The sequence below is a fragment of the Carcharodon carcharias genome, chromosome 21, assembly GCF_017639515.1.
Source record: "Carcharodon carcharias isolate sCarCar2 chromosome 21, sCarCar2.pri, whole genome shotgun sequence".
NCBI classification, from domain to species: domain Eukaryota; kingdom Metazoa; phylum Chordata; class Chondrichthyes; order Lamniformes; family Lamnidae; genus Carcharodon; species Carcharodon carcharias.
Genome location: NC_054487.1, coordinates 55121783 through 55139833, shown reverse-complemented (window position 1 = coordinate 55139833; position 18051 = coordinate 55121783). Strand labels below are relative to the sequence as shown.

Here is an 18051-nt window from a genome sequence, read left to right as displayed (position 1 = left end):
ATCAGGTGGATTTTGAATAGGAACCAGGCTGGGAAATGTTTAAAATATAGTAATCTCCAGGATTAAAAAGGTGTAGGTCTACTGCCTTTTCTGCTGATTTCCTGCAGCTGATGTTCTCTGTAGACTGATGATTTTCTCTCTTGTTCTTTGGATAAATTTTGGAATCTGAAGTTGGTTTTGGTCACATGATCAACTGCTATTATCCACCTAGAATGGATTGGAAGTCTGAAACCATTGCTACACAATAGGAGATAAATGATGACAATTCACACCTATTTGTGATTAACTAATTTCTGCAGCTCTCTTTTGTTAAGTATAGAGTTTGGAGACAGTGAGTCTAGGTGTCTATAAATTTTGAGTTTTGTGTTAACCACAAACAACAGCAGGGGTAAATCCCACATATGGATTTTGCCTTGTTATGCTCATTCAAGGGGGAGCCCCCCACCTCCCTTCCCCGCCCCCGATGGCTATTCAATCAGGAACTTTCTGGAGAGTTGAGGCCAATGTTGCAAAAGTCACCTGACCTTCAGAAGCCATCTTAGCCATCTGTTAATGCCCAATTTTTTAAAAGGAAGTTAGCTCTGGAAGATTCCAAACTAATTACAGTCCGTGATTTAAAGCTATGGAAAGGAATGCCTCTACTAGCGTGCCACTTAGATAGTTATTTGATGAGGATTTAAAGTCAAGGTGTTGAAGAACAGTATTGCATTTAGCTTGTATATCCTGTTAAGATTTATGTGCTTGCTGATCATAATGCACCTTATGCTCTTACATTAATAGCAGCAACAAACCTAATATCCGCCCTGATCCTTTGAACACATGTGGAAAATATTTGGACCCTGGGCAATGCTTGGCTACCGAAAGGAACAAAGCTCTTCAATGCTGCTGAGGAGAAGGCAGTGAAGGAGGGGAGTGATGAAGTGGGGAACCAGAGATGATGTTCATGTCATATTCAAATTCTCTACAATGTTTATTTGATTAACTAAAAATTATAGTGGGCAATGTATTAAAAATCATCCTAAAAATAGAACATTTATAAATCAGTTGCTATTGAATTTAATTGTTTCCTCAGATTATCATACCTTAGCACCTTTCATCAACAAAAGGCTGCTTCAACAGTTTATCATTGATCTTCATTACCCAAATTCATAGTTTAAGGCTGACACCATGGCTTTCTAGTTTTTTGTAGGCCCAACAGTTTGAGCATTTTGGTAACCAAACTGACATTAACTTGTTGACTATTCGTCTGCATCATGCCAATCTACCAACTGGAACTCCCTGAAAATATTCAAGGACAATGCTACTTGGGCTACATTTAAACAAGCAGAACTCAGATGTCTGAAAGCAGCAAATTGAACGACTGCACAAACCTTCACAATACAGCTTTCTAGATGCTGCTGCAAAGGAAACAATGTGGCCTGGCAGAGGGAAGTACTACACTCTCTCAAATAGCTGGATCATCCTAGATCATCAAAGTAATTATCCACACTGCAAGGAATCCAACCAAATGACAAAATTGTTCATCTTCAGCTGAGATAGTCATCATTCTTTGACTTGTGACTGGGCATCATAGATGTTAAAGTCCACCTTGCTCCTCTATGCAATAGTCTTTAATTTATACGGGAATGCTATGTGCAAATGTGCCTAGTTTTTAATTGGTAAAATTAACACTCAGATGTTTGAAAGTGAAGTCACATTATTTGTAACTTAGTTGAAAACAACACAAATAAGACATTAAAAGTACTGTGGAAATTACATTTTGCTTATTCAGAAATGGATTTTCATTCTGGCCCCAAAGAAATATATCACAATCTGGACATATTTTATTGTAATTATACATTTCAGATGTTTGAGGCTTTAGGGATTCATTTCAGCAATTCTTTTTACAGATCCCTAATTTAACATGTCTCTTACTAAAAGTGCGGTAACCTCAGCTCTCTTACTAATTCAAAGTGGAAAAATCACTTCCTTCACACATGGAAAAAGAACTGCATCCTTCTGATTTTCCCCAATTGGACAACTTAGTCCACCCAGACCAAGTAAAAATGCACTAAAATAATCACTGCCACAATTAACAATCAGTAACCTTCATTCTCACATAATTGGCTCTCATGCAATCCTCATACAGTTAACTCAGGATATGCCAACAACTGATATGAGAGTAAATTTTGTTTTTAGCACACTGATAGGTTGTATAACAGATAGCTAATCTGCAACTACCAGGTTTGTGCCTGCACTGAAAGTGAAAATAACCCTCAAAAATATTTTTGTAAAATAGACAGAATAGATAGACACACCGAAGTTGACTCATTGCAGTTTTTATCCCTGATCAGGCTGATGAACCAGGCTATTGTTCACTGCAGTCGTGTCTAATGTTCCCAACACACTACTGAATCAATGTATTTCAACAAGTATCCACAACTTTGTACCACTTGTTATCTCTACCATCTATGGCTTTTTGTTGAAACTAGCCAACTTTATCTAAGAATAATGATTTCTCTAACCTGGTTTCCATGGCAGTGAATCCTGAAACAATTTCAAGTAAAAGTGAACTTAAAATACAATGAACTTAAAACACTAACCCAGAGAGGAATGACTATAAATCCTGCAAATCGGGTTCCCGGATTCTCTTGCTTTGGAGGCCCTAGCAAGCTAATGGATAGAAAGAAGGCCTGAACTTCCCAAGGACAGAAAGCCCGAAGGCAACATCTCTGTCATTTGAAAGAAGTCAATGCTAGAAGTTTAACTCCCAGGACATACCTACAATCTTGCAGAATGATCTCACCAGAGTTATCAAGGCAATATTGGCCGCTCACACTCCCTGCTCACGCTTACGCCACCTACAGTCACTCCACTTAGAAAAAACACCTCTTTGCTTCTCTTCACTTTCCTACAATCTGCATCACTCTTCACTACACCTCCTTTTAATTACACAAACATCACTATTTCAGCTCTCACTTCTCCACACTTCATACCTTACAGTGCATACCAACTATTCATCATGGTAGGCACATTCACAAACTGTTTCAAGACCATCACTAACACACCCCCACTTCCTTGTGGGGAAGGCTGCCATTGAAGGAATGCTGAATCAGCCCGCACACTTTCGCCTAATGGAAGGAAACAATCTGGTTATCATGAATAAAGATGTAATGATGGCTGTGGTAATGGCAATGCTGGAGGGGAGGTTGTGCAGCGTTTCTTCACCTTATCCTCTTCATCTCTATCTCACCCTATACATGTTATATGAAAAAGGGCAGATGCATTCAGCAGCCACTTTTCTCTCTTCTAAAATCTAACGCATGTCCTTTCCTTTCATTTTAAGGGGCTGAAAATGTGAAAGTACCTCTGCCACTTCAGGAAGAGGGGACTAGCCTTCCTGAAGGCTAACCATCACTTGATCGGAGCACACTTGACGAGTACATGCGTAGATATCGGCAACACGATTACTTTAGACAGTCAGCTTGAGGAAGTGTCTTCACATGATGAAACACCGAGCAGGGAATATGCAGGGAGCTAGCACAAGGAGCTGAGATGGAACTATGTCAGCTTGTTGAAGGGAGAGATCGCAGGCTACCCCTGCTCTAGAAGACTCCAATGCAAATATTGAGAACCCACATTACAAGGGTAACTGATGGGCAACCTGAAAGCATACAACGGTTTAGGACATAGAGGAGTCTTATCTCCTATTTTGCTAAAGATTCATGCAGAGCATGGGTACTATTCTCTCCACCATGAACTGATCAGTCAGCACCAATGAACATGCCAGTGGTGTCCACAGTGATTAATCCTATGCTAACAGATCTTACTGCTTCCATAGTAGCTAACAAGGTATCACAGTCTCATTACTCCTGCACTTGCTTATTGAGCAGAATCAAAAAGGTTCAGAGGTTCAGTCCCAAGAGGGGTTGTGACTTCATGGAAGATGCACTTGCTATTTTCTCTCGGGATTACAGCATGCCTGCTCCCTTGCCACCCATTCACTAATGCTTGTGTTATCACCATATAAGTAGATGTGCCAGACTGCCCAACATATGGCAAAATGCTTCAGCCTGAACTCAAGGCCCAGAGCTGCTAGAGTCCATTTGAAGAGTCCTCAATGAAAGCTCAGCAGCCTCCTAAGCAGTAGCCATTGTAGCAGCACTAGCATAAGTAGATGAGCTCAAAAAAGGCAGAAGGGTTATTTTTAATTGTTCCTTTCAAATATTGGCTACAGCTGGAATTCAGTTGTTTGATAAATCTGTTTCTTTTAATTCTGGGTTCAGGATTGGTGTTTATATTTGTAGGCAAGTGAGGGCAAGACTCATAAAGCTGCATTGAAGGAAGGTGCTGATATTGACAGTGGTGGTAAGGATTGCAAAATTGCCATTGTATTGGGAATGCGAGGAATGGTTCAGGTGAACTGCTCTTCAATGAACTGCTCTTTAAGAGCTTTGCCAGCCCTGGGCACTGATGGTTGATGCTGCTCCTCCACTTCTCCTCTTGCACCTTTTGCTCCCTGGGTTGTGGGTAAGGGCTGCTTCCTCTTGTTGACAAAGTCATGGAGCATGCATGATGACCACAAATCTGAATGCCTGCTCAAGGTTATTCTGCAAAGTTCCTCCTCAGCAGTCTGAAAGCATTAAATGAACATATTAATATGGTACTTGCACTCACAGTTCAACTGAAAATATTAGTTACATCTATCTTCTCCTTATCCTCAGCACTAAAGACTTCAACAAAATGCCTTCAGTCTTCTTTCCCCAATTAAAACAAGTTCAGTCCATGAGATTCTCTAATTAAAATCTGGAACTTTATAATCTCAGTATTACAATATAAACAAGGATAAAGAAGGCAAGAAAGGCCATTTAAATATCTTGACTCATCCTTTCAGAAAGACTACATATTTTTCATATTTTCAGGAAAAGCGATGGGGGAGTCAGGAATGCTGGCTGATGAATATGGCTCAGAATATGACTATGTCAGGTTATGACTTGGCCATCTGATTTTAAACTCTCCCAATATGGTTACTAGTCCTCAGGCATTAGTGCTGAGCACTGTTCAGGTTTAAATGAGCTGGAATTTAATTTTTTATTCTTTAATGGGATGTGGGCATCCCTGGCAAGGCTAGCACTTGTTGCCCATCCCTAGTTGCCCTTGAACTGAATGGCTTGTTAGGTCATTTCAGAGGGCAGTTAAGAGTCAATCATGTTGCTGTGGGTCTGGCATCACATGTAGGCCAGATCAGGTAAGGATGGCAGATTTCCTTCCCTAAAGGAAATTATTGAACCAGATGGGTTTTTACAACAATTGATGACAGTTTCATGGTCACCATTACTGAGTCTAGCTTTATCTTCCAGATTTATTAATTGAATTTAAATTCTACCAGCTGCTATGGTGGGATTTGAACCCATGTCCCCAGTGATATCAGCACAACACCATCATCTCCCCTTGTCTTGTTCGATTGCCTAGTTCATAGTTAATAGATCCATCTGATATTTCTCTTATGATTCTATCCAGTAGCATTTGTTTTATAACAGAGTAGCCAGCTGGACATTTTTAGAGAACATTGTGAGTCAGTCACGTATTGTGGTAGTGGAATTATATTGGCAAAGCCAGGCATGGCTGGCAAGTTCCCTTTCCTGAAGGATAGTAGTGAAACAGCAGCTTTTATTTCTTAGTTTTCCTGTTGCTAGCCCATAAATTAGAAGATTTATTGAATTCAATTACATTTTTGCCATGGTGATATTTGAACTTATTAACACATCTATGATATTATGATTAATAGCACCATTAGTTTAACCATTAAAAAGTATGTGAAATACTTGAGTAAATATTAACTGAATGAGTTCAACAGTTACATTTAAACTATATTTGAGCCGGTATCATTGCAACTCACAATCTCAATTCAATTTAATAAATTTAATACACACTGGGCTATTTTTATTATGATTATGTAATTCAGCATAGTTATGAGTAACGAAGCTGACTAAGTTAACAGTTATGGATAACCAGTCTTTCCTGATACATTGAACTATGTGTTGGCATTTTTAAAAATTCTTCCATGGGATGTGGGCATCATTAGCAAGCCCAGCATTTGTTGCCCATCCCAAAATGTCCTTAAACTGAGTGGCTTGCTAGGCCATTTCAGAGGGCAGTTAAGAGTCAACCACTTTGCTGTGGGCCTGGAGTCAAACATTGGCCATACCAGGTAAGGATGGCAGATTTTGTCCCCTAAAGGACATTGGTGAACAAGATAGGTTTTCACAACAATCAATGATAGCTCCATAGTCACTGTTACTGAGACTAGCTTTCAATTCCAGGCTTTATTAATTGAATTTAAGTTCCACCAGCTGCCACGGTGGGATTTGAACCCTTTTTTTATTCTTTCACAGGATGTGGGCATCTCTGGCTAGACCACTGTTTATTGCCCATTGTTAATTGCCCTTGATATTCTAGCCTTCCTGAACCACTGCACTCCATTTGGTGTAGGTATACCCACAGTGCTCTTAGGAAGGAGTAACCAGAATTTTGACCCACAGACAGTGAAGAAACAGTGATATATTTCCAAGCCAGGGTGGTTTGTGACTTGCGGGTGATGGTGTCCCCATGCATCTGCTGCCCTTGTCCTTCTAGGTGGTTGAGTTAGGAAAGTGCTGTTAAAGGAGCCTTTATGAGTTGCTGCAGTGCATCTTGTAGATGGTACACACTGCTGCCAGTGTGTTGGTGGCGGAGGGATTGAATGTTGAAGGTGGTGGATGAGGTGCCAAACAATTGGGCTGTTTTGTCCTGGATGGTATCAAACTCCTTGAGTGTTGTTTGAGCTGCACTCATCCAGGCAAGTGGAGAGTATTCCAACACACTCCTGACTTATGTCTTATAGAGGGTGGACAGGATTTGGAAGTCAGGAGTTACTCGCCACAGAATTCCTAGCCTCTGACTTGCTGTTGTAGCCACAGTATTTCTATTACTGGCCCAGTTCAGTTTCTGGTCAATGGTAACCCCAGGATGTTCATAATGAAAGAATTCAGTAATGGTTATACCATTGAATGCCAACAAGAAATTGTTGGATTCTCTCTTGTTGGAGATGGTCATTCCTTGGCCCTTGTGTGGTGCGAATGTAACTTGCCACTTATTAGACTAAGTTTGAATGTTGTGTGGGTCTTGCTGCATATGGGCAGGGACTGCTTCAGTATCTGAGGAGTCGCAAATGGTATTCAACATTGTGCAATCATCAGTGAACACTCCTATGTCCCCAGAACATTAGCCTGGGCCTCTGGATTACTTGTCCAGTGACATTACCACTATGCTACCATCTCCATACTGCCAAATAAATAGTGGTTTCATAAATTTACAGAGTTTCATGCAACTTTGTCCTTCTGAGGCAGCCTTTGTAAGAGCTGGGCAGACTTGGTCACACCTACAAGGTCAATCTTGATCTGCAGTAAGCATCATAGTCCCACCGTGGAAGCAGCAATGCCTACCCCTCAATAGGACGGCTATTACACAGGCCACAACTGCTCTGAGCAGGTCCTGACACTGACCTCACATATTGAAATCAGTTTCCAGAAAGACCTGAAGACAGGAACCACCTTTGCTGACTTATTCGGTGTGGCGCACATGTATACTGTTGAAACTCTTCAAAATCATCTGCTGTATGCAAATCCTACAACTAATCAACTCAATGATCAGCAGACAAATGGCTTTATGTGCACCTTGGAGATCAAATCAACTGCCCACAAGTTACCAACAACAGACTCCCACAGGGATCAGTCCTCGCATCAGCTCACTTCAACGTATATACCACTGACTTCCCTCCCACAAAGGCATGGCTCTTCATATATGATGACAACTTGACCCTGATTTTCCATGCTAAAGAACTTCAAGGGATTGGGAAAACACTCATTGAAGATCTATGGTCTCTGGAAGTCTACTTCAGAAAATGGAGACTTCTGACCAAACACTGCCAAGACGGTCACTTCCACCTTCCACCTGAACAAATCAAACTCGCTCACGACCCAATGCCAAAATATCTTAGCATCGCTCTTGACCATACATTGACCTACGGGCAACACTCCCAGAGGACTGGAGCCAAGGTCAAGAAGAGTGCAAATCTCAGAGAAACTGACGGGTACCACCTCGGGCAGCAGAGACAACACGCTATGTACTGTTTCATTCTACCCAACAGCAGGATACTGTTGCCCAAGCTGGTTCAGAAGCCACCACACAAAATGGTAGACATTCACCACCAGCTTGCCATGAGGACCATTTCTGGGATGTTGAAACCAACAGAGCTCAAGTGGCTTCCTGTGCTAGGGCACATTGAACCTCCCAATATCCACAGGGAAAGCTTCTTCCTCAAAGAATACCACTGGCTAACAGCTAATGGGGAGAATTTTACATGGGTGGGAGAATTAAGGCCCAGCCAACGTGATGCGCACCCAGAAGCGCTGAGCACTCCCTGTGCGGGCGGGAGGGGGGGGTGGGGTTGGGGGGTTGGAGGAGGCTGAGTCAGGGCCTGCGCTAGGAGTGCAGAAATCTCCATAAAGCGGCTCCGTGCCTCAGGGAGTTTAATTTCATTATCAAAAAGTGAATAAAAGATTTTTTAAAATTATTCAGGCATGTCTTCTCATGGGACATGTCTATGAATTTCATTAAAACTTCTTATTAAAGTTTAAAAACCTTCATGAAATCTCATCCCGCCCGCGGATGAGGTTCCATGAAAAATGTGAAGGCCGCTTGGGCTCTTCGTCTGCCATTCAACCTTAAGGTTGGACGGACAGCTCAGTTAATTGTTTTAATCACTATTTAAATGGCTTTGATAGGCCTTTGACAGTTTGGTGGGTATGCAGCCGACTCCGGTGTGCACCCGCCAAACTGAAGGTCGGAATGATGCACGGTGATGTCAGGACGCACGGCCCACATCACCGTGTGTTATTTTACGCATCAGCGAGTGGGGCCCACCCCCCATACGCTGACCAGAAGATTCAGGCCAATGAAATACTGCCATTGACACAAGACCTCAAAAAAAATTCATACACTCATCTGAAATCCCATAGCCCCTACTGTAACACACTCCGCACAAAATAAACTGACAAACAATGGCACACCTCCTGGTTGACTGCAAATATCACCGACCACAACCTGGTAACTGATCGAGTGGTGAATTCCCAAGTTTCAACCTTCCACAGAAAAGCTGGACAACCCTCAAATGTTTTGAGGATGGGCTCGGGAAGATGTGGTCACTTGGTCCCCACAGAGCACGAGGAATAGCTCAAATTGTGACTGTGGTCTGACTAGGGTGGCCATCACCCACATGCTGAACTCCTGTCCTGAGAGATTCATTCCTAGTTGCATCACAACCATTCACACTTCGTTGGCTGAAGACATTGAATGGATTGTTAGCTTCAACATCAAATATACCTGCATCCCAGCCATACAAATAAAACACTATATTACTTCCACCAGATGCCTCCTTCCTAGAAGATCTAACCTTATACATTCCTGGATGCATACATGTATAACAGTGCCTCTGAGTCACAAAGTTCCAGGTTCAAATCCCACTCCATGGCTAGAGCAGAAGAATCAAAACTGACACTCCAGTACAATACTGAGGGAATATTGCACTTTTGGATAATAAATTAAACTGAGGCCCCATCTGCCTGCTCAGTTGAATGTAAAAGAACCCTTGGCACTACCTCGGAGCGGGGGAGTTATCCTCGGTGTCCTGGCCAAAAGTTATCCTTCAATCAACATCCCAAATACAGATTATTTGGGTCATTATCATATTGCTGTTTGTGCGAGTTTGCTGTGCATATATTGGCAGCCACATTTCCTACATTACAATAGTAACTGCACTTCAAAAAGTAATTCATCAGCTGTGAAACACTTTGAGACAATCCAGTGATTGTGAATAGTGCTTTATAAATGCAAGTCTTTCTTTCTAATTGCTGCCCCTGAGGAACTGGACTACAGTATCACCCTTGGACGACGCACTTAAATATTTGCTAATACCTTACCAGATTTCATAAAATGATTTGAACTCTTCCTGTTAACATTTTCTCAGAAAAATTGTACTGTAGAGCCACTCCAAAGCTTTCTCAGATTTCTCCAAATCTCTTCCAGACTTAAGCTGTCTCAACTGGTTGGGATGTTACAAACACATCTATTGTACACTTAATTTTACAAAGTAAGGCCTCTTTTCCAACTAATTTTGATGACTGACCAATAAGATAGTTATTTTATTGCAAGGATTCACTTCCACGTCAATCAACTTAAAAAGGTACTTATCAAAAACTTGTAATGAGCTAATTTTAATTGTACAACAAAAATGTTTGCTCTTTGGCTGGTAACTCATTTTGCTCCCTCAGCCTTAAGCAGCAACAAACCACATAATGCCAGTTAGAATTGGCATTCCTTTGAGCTACCTGTTAAGTCTAGTTCATCTTGCTCAGACAGCATAAACCATGTGCTATCTTTGTTTAGGCTTGCGGCCTTGACAACCTACATCTACCAGCTCCGGTCCTTAATTGAAACCATTTGTCAATTCAAACTCTCTTGTTCTAAGTTGAGATACTACTGCGCATAGCTTGGCCTAAATAGCCAAGTGGCTATAGGACTGGGCTTGTAACCCCAAGATCAAGAGTTCAAATCTCACAATAGCAAACGATGTAACTTCATCTGAATAGGAACAGATGGAAACGTGTTTGTATTCGAAAGAGTTACTACTACCCATATTAGGGTGATCAGATCACCTATTAGCATCAGCAGTGCAAAATGCAGGATATGCCAGTAGAACACCTCCGCAACTAATTTCTTCACTCCATGTTGTGATGAAACCCTTTGATCTCTGGGTCCCTGTATGCTAAGTCAGCAGCCTGTGGAGATTGTAGCATTTAAGGTACAGGATGTTCCAAGGCTTGTTACATTTGTTCCTGCCTAGTGACAAGGAGGGAACCCTGTTGCAATGTTGTGATAGGTCACAAAATCAGTTCAAAGGTCAGTGAAAAGCTCTTCTTGAGGCAGTCAGTTTCTGGGAGTCTGCCAGCCAACAAGTGCCATGGAGACAGGGACAGGCAGAGAATCCCAGTTAAGTTAAAAGTTAGAGAAAAAGTCTGCTGCCCACAGCCTTAAGGGGCGAAGGTGCCCCATTGGAGCAGTGGTGTTCTGCTTGGCAGGGCCATAGATATGAAAATGTGCTTGTTAGCTAGTGTGTTTGACTGTACCCAGGAACCCAGGGAGAAGGAATCTTGGAAGGCAAGATTGAAACCCTATGAGGCATGCCATTGTTAAAGCTGTCTGAGTGGGAGTGACATTTGGAGAGAATTTCAAGGCCAGATCGTCAAATATGGAGATTGGAAACTCTTGGGAGAAAGAAGAAGTTTCAGTGAGATTGGTTGGCTCACAATATGACAAATGCTTGGTTGGGGTTTTGAGAAATCCATGGAATTGGGGTTAATTGTTATTTTGAATGGTAAGAGTTGGTAAGATAGATATGTAAATTGTTTTATCTTTCTACCTTGTATAGTAAAGTTTATTTTTGCTTGCTCAAAACCCTTGGAATCTTATGACTTTATTCACTTGGTAAGCATCTTTAATCTCAAACACTGATGCCAAGTTTGGGTTCCGCCAGCTCCTGACCTTATTACAGCCTTGGTTCAAACATGGTCCAAAAGAGCTGAACTCCCAAGGTGAAGTGAGAGTGACTGCCCTTGACAACAAGGCCGCATTTGACCAAGTGTGGCATCAAGGGGCCCTGGCAAAACTGGAGTCAATTGGAATCAGGGGGAAAATTCTCCGCTGCACAAACAAAGATGTTTGTGGTTGTTGGATGTCAGCTACCTCAGCTCCAGGACATCATCGTAGGAGTTCCTCAGGGTAGTGTCCTCGGCACAACTATCTTCAGCTGCTTCATCAATGTCATTCCTTCCATCATAAGGTCAGAAGTGGGGATGTTTGCTGATGATTTCACAATGTTCAGCACCATTCGTGACCCCTCAGATACTGAAGCAGTCCATGTCCAAATGCAGCAAGACCTGGACAATATCCAGGCTTGGGCTGGATAGTGGCAAGTAATATTCGCACCTCACAAGTATCAGGCAATGACGATCCCCAACAAGAGAGAATCCAACCATCGCCCCCTGATATAAAAGCAAAAAACTGCAGATGCTGGAAATCCAAAACAAAAAGAAAAATACCTGGAAAAACTCAGCAGGTCTGGCAGCATCTGCGGAGAGGAACACAGTTAACGTTTCGGGTCAGAATGACCCTTCAACAGAACTAAGTAAAAATAGAAGAGAGGTGAAATATAAGCTGGTTTAAGGGGGCGGTGGGAGGACAAGAAGAGCTGGATAGAGGGCCAGTGATAGGTGGAGATAACCAAAAGATATCACAGACAAAAGGACAAATAGGTGTTGAAAGTGGTGATATTATCTAAAGGAATGTGCTATTTAAGGGTAAAAAGCAGGATGAGCAAGGTACAGATAGCCGTAGTGGGGGTGGGCTGGAGGGAAGGGATCGAAATAGGCTAAAAGGTAGAGATCAAACAATGGATGGAAATACACTTAAAAATAATGGAAGTAGGTGGGAAAAGAAAAATCTATATAAATTATTGGAAAAAACAAAAAGGAGGGGGAAAATCAGAAAGGGGGTGGGGATAGAGCTCATGATCTAAAATTGTTGAACTCAATATTCAGTCCGGAAGGCTGTAAAGTGCCTAGTCGAAAGATGAGGTGCTGTTCCTCCAGTTTGTGTTGGAACAATGCAGCAAGCCAAAGACAGACATGTGGGCACGAAAGCAGGGTGGAATGTTGAAATGGCAAGCGACAGGGAGGACTGGGTCATGCTTGCGGACAGACCGAAGGTGTTCTGCAAAGCAGTCACCCAGTCTGCGTTTGGTCTCTCCAATGTAGAGGAAACCGCATTGGGAGCAGTGGATGCAGTAGACTAAATTGAGGGAAGTGCAAGTGAAATGCTACTTCACTTGAAAGGAATGTTTGGGCCCTTGGACAGTGAGGAGAGGGGAAGTAAAGGGGCTGGTGTTGCACCTTCTGCAGTTGCATGGGAAGGTGCTGTGGGAGGAGGTTGAGGTGTAGGGGGTGCTGGAGGAGTGGACCAGGATATCCCAGAGGGAACAATCCCTGCGGAATGCTGCCAGGGCATCGCCCCCTGATGTTCAATGGCATTACCATCACTGAATCCCCCATTATGAACATCTTGGGGATTACCATTGACCAGAAACTGGACCAGCCATATAAATACTGTGGCTACAAGAGCAGGTCAGAGGCTAGGAATCGGCGACAAGTAACCCACCTCCTGACTCCCCAAAGCCTGTCCACCATCTACAAGGCACAAGTTAGGAGTGTGATGGAATACTCCCCACTTGCCTAGATGAGTGCAGCTCCCACAGCACTCAAGAAGCTGGACACCATCTAGGACAAAGCCGTCCACTTGATTAGCACTACATCCACAAACATTCACTCCCTCCACCACCAATGCACAGTAGCAGCAGTGTGTACCATCTACAAGATGCACTGCAGGAACTCACCAAGGCTCCTTCAACAGCACCTTCCAAAGCCGCGACCACTACCATCTAGAAAGACAAGGACAACAGATAGATGGGATCACCACCACCTGTTAGTTTCCCTCCAAGCCACTCACCATCCTGACTTGGAAATATATTGCCATTCCTTCACTGTCACTGGGTCAAAATCCTGGAACTCCCTTCCTAACAGCACTTTGGTATCCCTACACCACATGGGCTGCAGGGGTTCACCACCTTCTCAAGGGAAGTTAGCGATGGGCAATAAATGCTGGTCCAGCCAGCAAAGCCCACATCCCATGAATGAATAAAAAAAATACTTTCTACTTTAAACAAAATGTTATTGACTCCTAGCTGGATCACCCCCTAATTCCAGGGTCTGGCCAAAGATCACAACAATATGCCCAGGAAATTGGGTTGACACTTTCTTTTGAGTGACTAAGCAACTTTCCCAATTTTAAACAGATGACTATATGCTGGAAAGTCTGACGTGGTAGACTTAAGAGTTCAGTCTCTTAAGAACATAAACACCCTTTTTATTCTTTCCAAAGACAGCAGGACAGCAGTATATCTTTTAAAATTCAGGAAAAACATACATGGGATTTAGAGATCTAAGTTTTACTAAGAAAATGGACACTCATACACAGGGAAAACCAATAAGTTACTGGTGATTCCTTTTGAAATCTATCTCCCTGCTTCTGTCACAAGTGACAAAAAGTTCATTGCCACACAAGCCTGAATGAACCTATAATTAACACTAAAAACTGGTTCATTCCTTCATCATTAATGTATGCTAAGCCAACTGGGAAAGCTAATTCCAAATGAAACTCTTCTGCACTGGTGCCAAATTATGCACCAAAAGCTAAAACATAAAAAAAATTTCCCATCTACAAACAGATTTTGCGCTAGCATCAAAATGAAGATACTGTCCATTGATCTTGCAGGAAGTCTTCTGTGGCACAGGTTTCACCCTTCCCAACATTAATTTAAATCTGGTACCAAGTTTAGGGGATTTGTTTCAGATGTCCAGCAATAATGGTGTTATCAATAAGCAGCCAATCACATTGAAATATTCTCAAAAATAGCAAACTGCGAACTAGTATTCACCGATTATTCATTTTTATTAAATTTTACAGAGCAAAATAAATGACTGGAATACATACATTAGCAGCTAAAATATCAAGCTTTAAAAATTTGAATGATTAAAACGGAAAAAATAGCATTGCACAAAAGTAAAATTAACTTTTCCTGGGCCAAAGAGGCTCTTCATTAGTAATTATGAGTTAGTATGAACATAGCAAGGAATTTTAACAACAATATCACAGCTTAAAAGGGGATCTCATCATTTCAGTGATGGAGACTTCAAAAGCACATGCTATGAGCAAATGTAGAATCACTGGTAGCAACTTCTGGATTTCCGCATCTAAGTGCATTTGCGTGGACTCCAGTAGTCGCTGGCAGCTTTAAAAGAATAACGATGGCGAATGTTGACTGCTTCACCATTACTACCACGAAATCTGGGCCAACTGAGGGTTTTTAGAATAGGCAAAGTATAACTGTTGAATTTGAACGTTTGAAACATTTAGAAAGTCTACAAGATCAGTTTCAAGTGTAATACAATCTTCATTCAATATTAGTACATAAATGCTTCAACACTACTAATCAAATTTGCACTATTAAAGATATTTATATTTTGTTAGGGCCAGGTGAGGAGGAGTGAAGTGGCTCCCCTCTATTTGTTTAAGTTTCTTTTTCACGAGGATATGCCTTTTCCACATCCAAATGTACTTAACAATTTGAGCTAAGTAATAAGGTGCCAACCAGCCAAGGTTTTCTTGAGTTAAAGAAAGGGCAATTTTATTAACCACTAAACCCAAGAAAAATAAATAAAAACACGTCAAGCATTTGGCCCTCACATACATGCACACACGCAGGTATCAGAGATAAGGGGAGTTAGGAGTCCAATAAAAAAAAGTAAAAGAATATATGGTTAAGTGGCCCCGAGATGTAAATTTCAAAGATTTGTCACTAGCTGGTTTCTTGGCTGCAGTCAGTTGTAAAAGATTTGGCAAATATTGCAAGATCTTGGTTAGCAGCTAGGTTTCTGATTGTTGACTTCTTGAACCTGATACTACAGCTGTTCCAAAAGAAAGAGAGAGAGAGAGAGAGAGAGAGAGAGGGAGAGCCCAGTTTTCAGTCTGTTCCTCTGGGTGAAAACGTTCCTGCAATCTCACTGCAGTGACTGCAGCCTGGCCTGAAATACTATATCCATTGTGTATTTCCAAGGGATTTTGGGTGGGTCAACCTGTGGCAGCTGTTATTTCAATAATCGGCACTTGGCACTTTAATGTCTCTTCTTTAGACAGTGATGAGTTTCGATAGCTCTTTGAATTATAGGAAACCACCCTCTCTTCACACTCCCATGAGGGTGACTTGTTAGTTTTTTCACCTTCACCTTGGAAGGTGGCCTTGCATTTTTAAGTAGTTTGTTCTGTTTCATTTCAAATTGCAAAATTTCCAGTCAATTGAAAGTTAAAAAATAATTTCTTCAAAATTAAAGGGGAATAGTCTCGTGACAATATGGTTAATGAATTTGTTTTCTGATTATGATTACTGGCTACCTTTTCATGTTACTGCACCTCTTTTTTGGATTAATTTGATTAAGTGTTAATCTTTGAATACTGAACAAATATTTCCAAATATTAAAATAAGGAAAACAACAGCTTTTAACTTAAAAATTATTCACATTCCAAGCAGCAAAACAATCAATATATATGGAAGTTATCAATTCTCCACATCTATGTAGTATAACTAACCATGCATGCAGTTGCTTTTGGAGTCCTCTTTTCATGAGCATACAAGGAATGGCTATAATGTGAGAATAGAAAGTTTAAATTTTATTTTAGTGGAACATTTCTTAAAGAATCCATGAGGATGTGGTTAAACTCCTGCCTTCATGTTTTCAGAACAAACAAAACAATTTGGGTCCTCAGGATAGGATAAGGACACTTAGTAAAGATATTATAGGAAATCTTATCTGCACATAGAATGTTAATCCCAATGCCAGCCAATAAACACATTCAATACATATATGCAAGATTCTTTAACCTGAACATGGTACAATGAGAGTACAAAAATACTGGCTTGTGACAAAACACATTTGACAAAGAAAATAGAGGCAAGTAGGAGGAGAATTGATACCCAGAGCTCCAATTAATTAATTTATACGTGTAAGACAAATATTGCTTTTTAACGTGCATTTTATAAATAAAAAGTTAAATTCCTTGCAAAAATGTCATTTATAGCTTTGAGTTGCAAATGAACACAGGATGCTGACACTGGCATTATTGCTATTTACATATTTGAAATACACTGGAAAGAATTTGCATAATATATTGTAGATATTTACTCCTGGGAGTTGCATTCTAACATATTGGTGCTTAATGAACTCTGAAAAATTAATTTTCCACAGAGTAAATTACAGAATGCATTATAGCTGTTAAAGCAATCTTAAGGGAAATTGCAAGTTTTCCACTGCAGCACCATGCTTGGTAAGTAATAAATTATATGTTATACTTATTTGCCTTAATTCATGCTAATTTTGCCCAATTAATGTATCACAGTAATTCAGAAGCCTGTCACAGGAGAGCTAATTATTTATTGGAATTTTGTGTTCTGCTTCCTGGGAGTTTACTAGCAAACAAACTAGGAATTGTCTTTCAGCTGGGACCACTGTGACATTCCTAGGCTCATTGGATATATGGATTATTATTATCCAGAGTAGGCTTTGTTTACATATCAGGAGTATGATTTGGGCTGCTGACAGGCTGTCAACCAGGCACACAAACCTAGGAGGCTTTTCCGGAATCATTTCCTGTAGATAGTTCCTGCTTATGCAAGAATGCCTATTAAAATGAGAAAAAATGATAAGGTCAGTCAGGAGAGTCAAATTGTCTTCAATAATTTCTAGAGTTTGGTGAAAAGGCGGTTATGAAAGCAACCAGCCAAAATACTAGTTTTGTAAATAACAAATTAAGATGAAAGTTAAACTCAATTAAGATTATTACACATCTAAAATTAGCATACCTCTTTATACAAAGAAATCTCAGGAATAAATATTACCAATACAAACACGCCTCAAATACAACAACGACTGAGAAATAGACCAGTAAAGACAAGTCGTCTTATGAAGCAAAAATAAAATACTGCAAATGCTGGAAATCTGAAATAAAACAGGAAATGCTGGAAACACTCAGCAGATCAGGCAGCGTATGTGGAGAGAAATACAGAGTTAACACTTCTAGGTCGAAGACATTGAATCTTGGAACTTTTTCCAGTTCTGATGAAACAGGTTTTAAGCAAGTGAAAGGGGTGGGGCTGAAAATAGAACGAAAGGGGAAGTCTGTGATCCAGTGAAAGAGAGGAGACAAAATTCCAATGGAGTTGACGTACTGAGAGAGTGCTGAACTTTGAGGCTCCTTCCGCCTTTTAGATATAAGAAACTGAGCCTGCCTCCCAGGTGGCTGTAAAGG

General features: G+C 41.1%; 1 protein-coding gene and 1 long non-coding RNA gene across 3 annotated transcripts in view; one reads left to right on the top strand and one right to left on the bottom strand.

Moving 5' to 3' along the window:
* LOC121293099 overlaps positions 1-868 on the top strand; it is a 54496-nt gene extending 53628 nt beyond the window's left edge. Inside the window, exon 3 of one of the 2 annotated variants that reach the window (XR_005946441.1) lies at positions 781-868. This is a non-coding gene — a long non-coding RNA (uncharacterized LOC121293099). The remainder of the gene's footprint in view (positions 1-780) is intronic. The other variant, XR_005946442.1, reaches the window with a different exon arrangement.
* A 935-nt stretch (positions 869-1803) lies between these two features.
* LOC121293098 (myoD family inhibitor domain-containing protein-like) overlaps positions 1804-18051 on the bottom strand; it is a 101490-nt gene continuing 85242 nt past the window's right edge. The window contains exon 5 of the mRNA XM_041215729.1: positions 1804-4612. Within this exon, the coding sequence (XP_041071663.1) occupies positions 4605-4612 (8 nt within the window). The 3' untranslated portion in view covers positions 1804-4604. The remainder of the gene's footprint in view (positions 4613-18051) is intronic.